The sequence below is a fragment of the Alternaria triticimaculans genome (assembly GCF_023758025.1).
Source record: "Alternaria triticimaculans strain BMP 0046 chromosome Unknown scaffold_8, whole genome shotgun sequence".
Classification (NCBI taxonomy): domain Eukaryota; kingdom Fungi; phylum Ascomycota; class Dothideomycetes; order Pleosporales; family Pleosporaceae; genus Alternaria; species Alternaria triticimaculans.
The window spans coordinates 1,484,995-1,496,186 of NW_026055965.1; the positions used below are offsets into that span (position 1 = coordinate 1,484,995).

General features: G+C 53.3%; 5 protein-coding genes across 5 annotated transcripts; 3 read left to right on the top strand and 2 right to left on the bottom strand.

The window, feature by feature from the left end:
* Nucleotides 1–117: 117 nt before the first annotated feature.
* On the top strand, nucleotides 118–1,325 carry J4E78_006413 (uncharacterized protein; the record flags this gene model as incomplete). The annotated part of the gene is made up of 2 exons (XM_049367025.1): nucleotides 118–460; nucleotides 511–1,325. The coding sequence occupies 2 exons, from the start codon at nucleotides 118–120 to the stop codon at nucleotides 1,323–1,325; spliced, it is 1,158 nt and encodes a 385-aa protein (XP_049221731.1).
* Nucleotides 1,326–1,585: 260 nt separating this feature from the next.
* Nucleotides 1,586–5,478, top strand: J4E78_006414 (uncharacterized protein; the record flags this gene model as incomplete). The annotated part of the gene is made up of 5 exons (XM_049367026.1): nucleotides 1,586–1,593; nucleotides 1,940–2,610; nucleotides 2,689–3,257; nucleotides 3,322–3,561; nucleotides 4,582–5,478. 5 exons carry the CDS (start codon nucleotides 1,586–1,588, stop codon nucleotides 5,476–5,478), a joined length of 2,385 nt encoding a protein of 794 aa, XP_049221732.1.
* Nucleotides 5,479–5,761: 283 nt separating this feature from the next.
* J4E78_006415 (uncharacterized protein) lies at nucleotides 5,762–6,292 on the bottom strand (the record flags this gene model as incomplete). Its single annotated transcript, XM_049367027.1, has 1 exon — nucleotides 5,762–6,292. One exon carries the CDS (start codon nucleotides 6,290–6,292, stop codon nucleotides 5,762–5,764), a length of 531 nt encoding a protein of 176 aa, XP_049221733.1.
* A 794-nt stretch (nucleotides 6,293–7,086) lies between these two features.
* J4E78_006416 (uncharacterized protein) lies at nucleotides 7,087–8,514 on the bottom strand (the record flags this gene model as incomplete). Its single annotated transcript, XM_049367028.1, has 1 exon — nucleotides 7,087–8,514. The coding sequence occupies one exon, from the start codon at nucleotides 8,512–8,514 to the stop codon at nucleotides 7,087–7,089; it is 1,428 nt and encodes a 475-aa protein (XP_049221734.1).
* Nucleotides 8,515–9,564: 1,050 nt separating this feature from the next.
* On the top strand, nucleotides 9,565–10,372 carry RPL24 (60S ribosomal protein L24; the record flags this gene model as incomplete). The annotated part of the gene is made up of 3 exons (XM_049367029.1): nucleotides 9,565–9,615; nucleotides 9,758–9,901; nucleotides 10,088–10,372. 3 exons carry the CDS (start codon nucleotides 9,565–9,567, stop codon nucleotides 10,370–10,372), a joined length of 480 nt encoding a protein of 159 aa, XP_049221735.1.
* Nucleotides 10,373–11,192: the final 820 nt, after the last annotated feature.

Below are 11,192 nucleotides of genomic sequence, written 5' to 3' on the forward strand. Positions count from 1 at the left end.
TAGGTCCGTGCTTGAGCCGCGGCGCGTCGCGAATGTCGTCTGCGATGGCACTCGACTTTCTTCAGCGACGCCAATTCTTGTCAGCTCTCTCCACCACGGGAGCGGAACATCGGTGCCATGTTCATTCCCAGAGCGCTCAGGCTCAAGGGCGTCCGCGAGAAGACGCGGCCCAAGCCTGTCCAAGCTCCCTCTGAAGCGCCTGCTGAAGGCGACCAAGACGATGCGCTGGTCGAGGCGATGCAGAAGACAAGAACCAGCTCACCCACTGACCAGCCAGAACAGACTGACCTCAAAGCCACCAAGCCTGGTCCCAGATTTACCACCAAGCCCGTCACGCCAGAGTACATTGGCCAGCTTGCTGCTGGCATCGAGCTCATATTCACCAACTATGCCCACCAGGAAGAGCAGCGCGCCAGGTGGCTGCGGGATCATTACAGAACCGTCGATGGCGAGGAGAATTGTATACATGCCCAAGTCTGTGTCCGCCCCCATAACTGACTTGGTATACAGACATCCACCTCACCGCCATCCTCGAACACCCCAACATCTCCTCCCTGAAGCCCGAAGCCTCCCAGATCCTCCTTCAGCAAGCACTCCGCGACCACCCCTCCAAGATGCTAGAGCTCTCGAGCAATGGCTACCATGTCCGCCGCAAGCCCTCTTCGTACCCTCCCAAATACCTACCCCACAACTCGTTCGAAGTCACCGATGACGACGGCCTAGCATTCTGGGACCAGCGCACAATCTACGTCGAGCCACACCTCCGCAACATCTGTCCTACGCCAGCAAAGGTAGCATACTGGCTTGCAGAGCATGGCGAGCTGAGGTCCAAGTGGCTACCCATACAAGCAGTCCATACACTATGGAACAGCTGCGCTTTCGTTGTCCTCAGCGGAAGCGTAATGCACAACGATGTTTGGCAAAAGTGGAGAGCAGCAGACAAGCCTGAGGATTGGAAGATAATGACCAAGGTCGAGCATACCAAACGTACTGCTGAATACGTTGCGTTGCTCAAGGCAGAGAACCCTAGAGGAATGCGCAAGAATATGGCAAAGGAGACCGAGCTGCCTCCGATCGCACGACCCGCAGTGCTTCCGATGGCGTATACAACCAAAGCTCCTCCTGAAAAGGCCGTTCAGGTGTCATCGCGAAAGCCAGAGGAAGTACCCATGGAGATCACTGCGGCTGCAGAAGAACCACCCGTCAAGCACAAGCGGAAGAGACGAAAGCCAAAGAAGGCCAACAAACCTGCTGATGGAGACGACGCCGATGGGGATGATGCTGGAGGTGCCTATGACGAGCCGAGTGCAAAACGCAGAGGTTGAAAGACGACGCTCATATCATGACCTACCCACGCTCACGGCGCAAGGACTTGTAAATCGCGAGCAAGCATTGCACGTCTCAATCAGTATCTGATATGTCAAAGCTGAATAGCCTCACGATGGCGCCCAGTCGCATGGCTGCTGTTGATTACCCCGACTTACCCCGCTTACTCGCTAGTACTGACATACCAGGCTTGCCGAAGCCACAGATGGATCGACAGCCAATCCAGACTGGAACGAGGGAGCCGAGGAAACGCGTCGCTATGAAAGGGTGATCGTGCGGCTACTCTAGCTAAAGTATACATAACCGAATACACGAGAACCACGTCTTGTGGTACCATTGACCGTAGTGGCCATTACTGCTTCGTTCGTCGGCATTTATTAGTTGAATTCGCATACATTGTGTTTGAGTAAGAAGGAGCCTCGCAGTAATATGGCTACCGTCGTAGAGAAGACGGCCGATGGAATCATCTATCGCTCCGAGAAAAGCTACCCGATCCCTGACCTCGATGTACTAACTCTCCTATTCGGTAGGCCCACCGCTGCAAAAGCACCTAACACCTACCTCAACAACCTCCTCAACTAACAACACATTCCCCTGTAGACTCCGAACACAGCCTAGCCAAACCAAACACTCCCCTCCACGTCTCAGCCGCAGACCCAAGTCTAATCCTAACCACATCGCGCGCCCGCCACCTAACCCAAGCCACCTCAGCCGCCCTCCGCAAACACTTTGGTATCGGCGCCCATGGCCCAGGAAAAGATGTGTGCTCCGTCATCTCAACAGGCCACTACCTCCTGCCCGTGCTCGCGTATGGAATCATCGGTGCAGGCGGTATCTTCTCCGCTGCCTCCGCGGCAAGCACAGCCAGCGAACTAGCCAAGCAACTACAAGGTGCCAGCTCGAAGATCCTTGTTACCTGTCAAGCTACCCTGGAGACTACGATTAGGGCTGCAGAGGACGCTGGGTGGGGTCGGGGTGGAGGCGGGCGCGTACTGCTTATGAGTGAGGGGAGGGAATGGACGTTGAAGATTGTTGGTCAAGATGGGAGGCCGGGGAAGGACATCGTTGATGAAGGAGATTTACTGCCGTGGACGCGGATCACGGATAGCAAAGAGCTGGACGAGAGTCTGATAGTGCTGATTTATAGCTCCGGGACGACTGGGCTACCCAAGGGAGTAAAGCTTTCACACCGGAATATGGTGAGCCAGACTGTTAGTACGGGGGATATGATGAAAGCGTGGGTGAAAGAGAAAAGGCTGGACTTTGAATACCGCACAATCGCCCGTAGGTCAAACCTTTATGCCCAACACAGTCGAGATGTAAGCTGACTTCCCCCACCAGACCTCCCCACCGCCCACATAGCCGGCGTACAAGGCTACCTCATAAACCCCTTCTACCTGGCCGGAACCGTATACTGGATGCCCCGCTTCGACTTCCCATCCTTCCTCACCTACAACGCCCGCTACCACATAACATTCTTCTTCACCGTTCCCCCCATCCTTTTGCTAATCGCCAAAAGTCCCCTAGCAACCACGCAATTCGCATCCCTAGAATTCTGTGTCTCGGGTGCCGCGCCACTAGGAAGAGATCTCCAGTATGCAGCTAGTCAGAAACTTGGTGGGGAAGAGTGTTTTGTGGATCAGACCTGGGGCTTGAGTGAGACGACGGGGAGTGCGACGATTATGACGCCTGGGAGAAGGGATGATACGGGGAGTGTGGCTATGTTGTTGCCGAATATGCGGGCTAGGCTTGTTGATGATGAGGGAGGAGATGTGGAAGAGGGGATGGCTGGGGAGGTGCTGGTGAAGGGGCCGGTGGTGTGTAAGGGGTATTATCGGAACGAAGCCGCCGACAAAGAGGCTTTCACCCACGATGGCTGGTTTCATACGGGTGATATCGCGGAGTTTAGGGATGGGATGTTTTATATCGTTGTAAGTTCTGACTGTACGAATTGCATGTGAGGCATATACTGACTTCGTACCTCTATCTTTGCAGGACAGGAAGAAGGAGTTGATTAAGTACAAGGGGCTACAGGTTGCGCCGGCGGAGTTGGAAGCCGTGCTGCTCAGTCATCCGCTGGTTCTGGATGCTGCAGTTATTGGGGTGCTGACAGACGATGGGACGAATGAGGTGCCGAGAGCATACGTTGTCGCTGACAAGAGTAAGATTGGGTCGGAAGAGATTGTTGAATTCGTCAAGGGCAAGGTTGCTGGGCATAAACAGTTAAGGGGAGGTGTAAGTAGCCCCCACGCTGGAATCATATGCGATACAAATACTGACTTCGTTTACCCGTTTTAGGTGATATTCTTGGATGAGATTCCTAAGAGCCCAGCAGGCAAGATTCTTCGGAAGGATTTGAGAGCTTTGGCGGAAAGGGAGAAGGGTGCGAAGCTGTAAAAAAGGAATCTCTTTGACCAGATCGAGCCGATACCAAGCCCAAGCCTCAGTCAACGGCGCATTTCATTTTTTGCTGTAAGACAAGGTTGAAGAATACATCGTAGTTTTAAGGGTACAGTACCCAGGTGGTACTGCGGAATAGCGAATACCTCCCGAGGCCATCGCTGACTTCATGAAATGCAAAAACTTCCCCTTCGATCACCGAATCTCACTCAAGCTTTGAAATTGAATTGTTGTGACGCGCGCCTTATCACTGCCGTGCGATGCAGGTGTGCCCCGCGGGCAAAGAAAGACACGTTCCAAGGTTGCGGGAAGCCCGTCGCCGGCATTCCGAGGACCCTTGTTTACCGACAGCTTCGGGTTGATCACCCACACGTTCGGCGATCAGCTTCTCTTAAGACTTCCTGCTTCGATCCTGATCATCGCACTTCAAAGGACCATCATAGCGCGGATCGGCTATACTATAGGCGTGGTTGCTACAGGTGTAACAGCCGCTCTTGTACCATGCACCTGTCCAGCCAACCGAACGCCTGCCTTCCGTTACGCGGACGATGCTCCGCGCCTATCAACACAGACTGGCCGTGTGTATCCACTTTCAGAAAGGGATGCCTCATAGCGTACTTCGACTGGTCCGGCACAGGTCACCAGCTGCCTTAACGAGGCATACACGTGGGATTAGTAGGACTGCCCGTGGTACCGCCGCGTATGACATCACTAGAAGGAAACACCGTGTACCTTTGTCTCATCCCACCAGCCTAAGCGCACCACGTCTCGCTCCACCGATCAGAACGATGGCTCGCATAGCGGTATTTGCTCATACTGATTTCATTTTAACTCATAATTGATATTCTGCTCTAGCAACAAAACCAAAGGATCCAGGACATCCTCCCAACCCTCCAGAACGAGGCAGATCAAATCGACCAGATTGCAAAGACAAGAGGATGGTTCCGTCCAAAAGAAGACAGCGCGTACTACCCATTGATTCAAGACTACCTCGATGAGAAGATCGACGTGAAAGAAGCGACGGCGCGCATCCTCGGACCGATTGATGAAAAGATCAAGGAGGCCAAACTCGACGATGTCGACTTCATGGACCTATGGACCAGCATCATTCACTCAGCAAGACGATCAACATTCCGCGACGGCGCCCGAACACAGCACCACCAACTCATCGAGTTACTCGCCGCATTCAAGGAGCACTCAATACCGGACAACAAGGAGTATGACTACCTCTACAAGGAGATGACCGACTTTGGCATGGCCTGTCGTGAGGCCTTCAACGACGCGCCAGCCGCTCACGAAGGCTTCATCGAGACGGAGGTGCAAGCTTGGACGAACATGAACTACTTCTTCGCCTTTGTCGCAAGGGAACATATCTACGATCTCTCCATGTACGCCATCTTCGCGCTACGGGAAGCTCTCGAGACACCTCCCATCGATGAACCGATGTCGACGGCCAACCAAAAGTACGACGCAAACGTTCCCGCAGCTGCAGCTTGGATAATAGCCTACGGCCACGACCTCTTCCGCATGGAAAAAGATCTCACGCCCACCGATAAAAAGCAAGGCAACCCAGGACGCGGCGGCGAACTCTGGAAGGGCAAAAGCGAGTTCAGCAAAGAAAGATGGGCGCTCTGGAAAGAACGGTTCGCGGCGATCGCGGAGATGGAGGGGGTCAAGGAACGAACGAGGCTCGATGCCAAAGATGCGATAGAAGGCATGGAGAGGAGCCAGACGTATGAGCTCATGAGGTAACTTTCTCCAAGTCTGACGTGCTGATGTGCATTTGGCAGTTTCATGTTTGCGGAGGAAGTGGTGCGCAATGGAGATTTGCAGCGCCTTGGAGGAGGGTTCCCACAATCGTTTGAGGGGGGCCTAAGCGCCAGAAGAGAGAGGATAGTGGGAATGCATGCTGAGCACGCATGTGTCGTTATCACAGTATGAGGCGGGGTCAGGCATAGGCGATGACTTCATGGTCACAGTATCTTCGCTAGCGACCTAAACATCGAATACAGTCCTCCACGGCTACCCCTTAGGCCTATGCCTTCGTAGTCGCCCCCAAAGCCTCCACACCCGCATTCGCAACACTCAAATCCTGCTCCACGCTCCCTCCACTAACACCCACACCCCCAATCAACTTTCCCTCAAGGTAAATCGGTATCCCGCCCCCAAAAGCGATCAACCCACCATTCGTGTTCTGCACATCATAAAGCGGCGCACCCGGCTGCACCGCCGCATACAAATCCGCACTAGCATACAACCCGTTGAACAGCACAGCCGTCCTAGCCTTCTTCTGCGAAATGTCGATGGAGCCGATGAATGCGTTGTCCATGCGGTGGAAAGCGACGAGTAGGCCAGACGGATCTACCACGGCGATGTTCTCGGGGATCTGGAGGGATGTGGCGTTGGTGATGGCGGCGTCGATGACGGTTTGTGCTTGCGAGGCGGAGATGACGTAGCGTTGGGAGGGCGTGGTGCCCATGCCGTTTGTGGTGTTCATTGTTGCGGCGGCGGAGGTGAGGGTGAGGAGGCTGAGGGTGGTGCTCAGGAGGGTGGAGAGGAAACGCATTTTAGATGTAGGTAGGTAGTTTTAAGACAGGCTTTGTCGATAGTGATGTTTATTTTTTCGATCGTCCCTGATGGAGGTTTTGGAGATGTGGGTAGGTGGGTAGGACGCGTGTAGAAATGCTCGACTAATAGGTAAATTTGAGATTTGTGTTGTAATATCTTCTTGTCTGCCGTCCCGTTCGTTCATTACATATTGTGCTTATATAGGTACCCGATTTGGCTCTCCCCTCCGACCTAGAACATGTCTAATGCCTTCTCCACTCCTGCATCTTCGTCTGCAGGTACGAGCCGAACCTCGGTCGTAGATCAGGCCTTCCATTCAGGTTCGAGGAAATTTCTTCAGCCGCAGCTCAGCTTTGTACAAAAGTGTCGATTGCTGACAATGGCGCATCCTAGCTGCCAGAATGGCGGCGGTCTAGTCCACCGGAGGCAAAAGATTTCAGGGTGTAGTGTGCGGGGGCATGAACTCAAGTCGTGGGTCGTTTCCGCTTGTTAGACCTGTTTGGGCTTGGTGGTTGAAGATGGCGGCCGGCCCGGGCGGTTTAGTGTCGGATGGCAGGGACCGATCCGATGCTCTTTTCCCTCACCGTGGTTGCGCGGCTGCGACGACTTGACTCGCATTGTGCGACGTGGGTCTTCATACTAATAGTGAATGATAGTGGCGTGAGATGGGCGGGCGAGGTATTTGAATTCTTCCATGACAGCTGTGGAACGTCCCGGGAATAAGAATAAGACCTTCAAAATTTGATGCACCAAAGTAGTGCACCTCTCGCTGCGACGGACATGTCGAAATGATTACTCCTCGTACGAGCAGTGCACGTCGGTGACATGTCGTGCCAGCCGCTCATCTGGCGTCTCTCCCGCTGGCATGTGCTCGATACGTACGCGACATAACCGGCATTCTGGTCTCTTTTTGCGCTTCTCCTCCGTGAACTCAATCCACGCGTGTCGGATCTCATCATCTATTCTCTCTCTCGCGTCCTCGTCTTCAATCAATGACAAAAGTACGCCAATCTTCTCTTTCATGTTCTCAAACTCTGGGGTCTCTTTCGGCCCAGTCTTGACCCATTCGCTGCATATCTGGTTCTGCACAGCAGCGACTTTAAAGCGCTTGAGATCGCCCGTCATAATGGTCGCGAAATGAGTTGCGAGCTCCGACGCATAGCGCACGAGGTGGAATTGTAGCTGTTCTCCCGTCTCCCAAAAGAGATTGTGGCTGACCCACAGATCCATGTGCTTGATGCGGTACATGAATTGCGCGGCGGTTGCTAAAGTGAAACTACACGATGTTGACGTCTCGGTACAAAATATCATGTGGGACCAGTATGGTGGGAGCAGGAGGGTCTGTCCTGGCTTCTGAATGATTGCAATGCCATGTTGCATTCCCGAAAGAACATCCAGGGGAACGTGTGAGGTGTTGCTGTCATGCATACGTTCGTACGCTTTACGGAGCAGGTCTAGATTGGCTTGCAGCGGAGGAAAGGTGAACCATACTTTCGAGCCGGTCAACAGCGTCGTGGAAAAGTGGTGCTCGTGGTACTCCAACTCGAATACCTCGCCTGCTGGAGCAACGGTCATCTGAAAGTCTGACTGACCCAGTACACCGTCCCCTTCCCACCCTGGTATCCAGCGCTTCTTCTGGTTGAAGATAGGCGACTGCATATGGACCACCGCGCCAGGCTCAGAGTACCTCGGATTACCGATGTTGTCGAGCAAGTGCATAACAGCATTTGCATCGTCTTCTGGCGAGCCACGCGAAGGTGCAAAACGGAAGTGATTCTCACCTCCAATGTCGCTTTTGATCGCCTTTTCGACTGCCGCAGGACTGGGTAGCGATGTGAAAGTGAACGGCAACTCTTCGTTAAGGTTCGGCGTATCCCACTGAGATGGACCAAAGGCACCATCTCTTTCCTTGCGGAAGTGTCTTAGCTCATCCTCGTTCAATGGATGGATACGGCCGCCTTGAGCCGTGTCGAAGGCAAAGGCCGCTCGGTGATCAGATTGATGACGTTCAAGCTCGGCCATGACATCTACCAGATCTTGATCGTGTAGAGTAGGGGTAGATATGGCTGCATTCGCTCGTGCAGACCGTGGCGTCGATGCAGTGACGAGACGATGCGTTGTCGGGTCAAACGTTGTATCGCCATGCTCTCGTAACTGCATACCGGAACCGGCGGACGCAACCGATACTTTGTGTGATGAAGGATCCATGACAAGTAACATTGGGAAGAACTTTCTTGTTGCTGATATTGCTGAAGTTTTATATGTACTCGGTGATTGGAACAATATCGGGCTGTAAGTTCATGAGTATTCCAGGCCTTACAAGACAAACGGAGAGCCCACGGTGGAATCAGTACCGAATATTCTTCGCGAGCTGTTTCACTCATTTCTCTGCTAAACTTGCGGTGTAGTGGCTAGGACGTTGATGGCTGCTTCAATGACCTTCTGATGGTCTTACCGCCCACAGTATTGCGGTCTGACGAATCCGGTAGTGACGAACCTTCTCGAGCTGTTTTGACGGTGGCCCTTGCTATACACATTAGCTTTATCAGCTAGATCACATCAGCATGAGAGTATGCGAGTGCCTTCCGGATGTACCAAGATGCCAAAAATGACGTAGAAATCATGGCGTGTGGGTGGGGCGGACAGAGTGAAGGATGGATTAGGCATCAACACAAACGCCGTGAACGATGCCGTCATAGGCTCTTCTACTATCGCGCTGAAGGTGTATCACCAGGTTCTTCGTCGATATCTAGGGTCATAATCTAGGTGATGTTCAGTCCGCGCTGGTCGAAGTGGAAGGACCGCAGTAGCCTGAGCATCTTCATATCCAGTGGTAGAGAGAGACGTGGGCAAGACATCTGCGGAACTATCGGACGATATCGGACTATTCGGTAACAGGTTCGCCGATGAAGAAAGAGACTGCATTCGCTTGTGGTGAGTGATTGCTGTCCAGGCGGCCGTAAGACTGAACGCGATGAGAGAGGTGGGTTTACAGCTGTCGTACAGATGCGTAAAAGTGATCGACAGATGCTTAGCTTTCACAAGTACCACTACACACTTTGCAATGAAGAATTACTGACGCGTTGAAGTTGCATCGCGGTGTGTGGGTGGGTGAAAAGCGTTTGGTGAGGCGCGCACCGCGCCAGCGCCAAGAGACTAGCCTGCCCAGGCTTAGCCCGCCCACAGGTCTCTTACGGAGTTGCAATATTGAATTCGCGACCGACGACAACCCCACGACTAACACACAGGTATCACGCCAACACCGCCAACATGCGTACCTACGACGATTCCTTCAGTGGTCAAAAGATCTACCCGGGCAAGGTGCGTTACATTGCCCCTCCACGTCCCGCCGCTCGCCCCTCAGACGTCGAAATCCCGCCATCGCGACGGCGACAACGCGAACACGTGGCGGACGAGGATGGAACACTACAATGGGTCGGACATTCGCTGATGGCATAAACAGGGCAAGCTCTACATCCGTGGTGACAGCAAGATCTTCCGCTTCCAGAACGGAAAGACCGAGTCCCTTTTCCTCCAGCGCAAGAACCCTCGCAAGATTCACTGGACCACTCTCTACCGAAGGGCGCACAAGAAGGGTATCTCTGAGGTTAGTCGCCGCACACTCATACACACGCCGCTGGGACATGTTTGAGAGGCAGTGAACTATGACATCAGTCTGCACTGCGGACAGACTTGGGCATGGCAAACATCCTCAGCGGCGGTGTTGCTCTCATCGCAACATGCATCTCTACTACCCCATCGCGGACTGCGCTAACCACCATCTCTCCAACAGGAAGTCGCGAAGAAGCGTACCCGCCGCACAGTCAAGCACCAGCGTGCCATCGTCGGTGCCTCGCTCGACGTAATCAAGGAGCGCCGCAGCCAACGTCCCGAGGCCCGTACCGCCGCCCGCACCGCTGCCATCAAGGAGGGCAAGGAGAAGAAGGCCGCCGCCGAGTCAGCGAAGAAGGCTGAGAAGGCCAAGAACGCCGCCGCGTCCGCACGAGGCAACGCCGCCAAGGTCAGCAAGCAGGGTGCCAAGGGTGCCGCACCAAAGGTGCAGGCAAGGACTCGTTAAGCTGGGTTCGATATGGCGTGCATAGTCTGGGTTATGGCTGGTTTTTCGGGATGACTCGGTGTTCCTTTACTCTCTGAATCTCTCTTCCGAACAAACACACTACGGAAAATGGAATGAATGGAATGGCATCATGGCTTCTTCACCTCTTTTTGGATCGGTGTGCCGGACACTGTCCACATTAGCGTCTGGCGCCATAGGGCAAATGCAATACCACGTCCTCACGAACACCGGAAGAGCTTGAATTCACATGTGTATGTATAGTACGACAGGATTGTGAGGCGCCACCGTAGCAGCCAGGATGGTATGACATTCTACAGGTCCTGCCTGTAAGAAGTAGTCCAGATAACGGCGGCATATGCAGGCATCCTAGCGAATTAACCAGCATGTACAGAACTGAATCGAATGATTGCACTACTGCGACTGATGCCATGATGCTCTCTATCGTGTGCCACCTCTGACATCTCAATAACTCCACTTGTCTAGAACATAACAATAGACATCCATCATCCACATGCTTGATGTCGATGCACGTAGTATCATATCATCTTCGTAACACCCTCATATGCGCAATACCATCATGATGTACATCATTACAAACAGAGAGGTAGCGAAACCTCGTGAGCCAGCAAAACACATGTCTCCAAATCCTCATTATCCAGCTACTCACTGGCCTGGTAGACGGCTACAGCATGTTTTCTTGTCCTACACTGCTATTCTGAGTACGGATCTTTCGTATACGATGGCCCAACAAATGCTCGACTGTCAAAGGCACGGTGCTTGAGTACCTCCGGGTCGCCGCCCATAGTGGTCATATATTCAT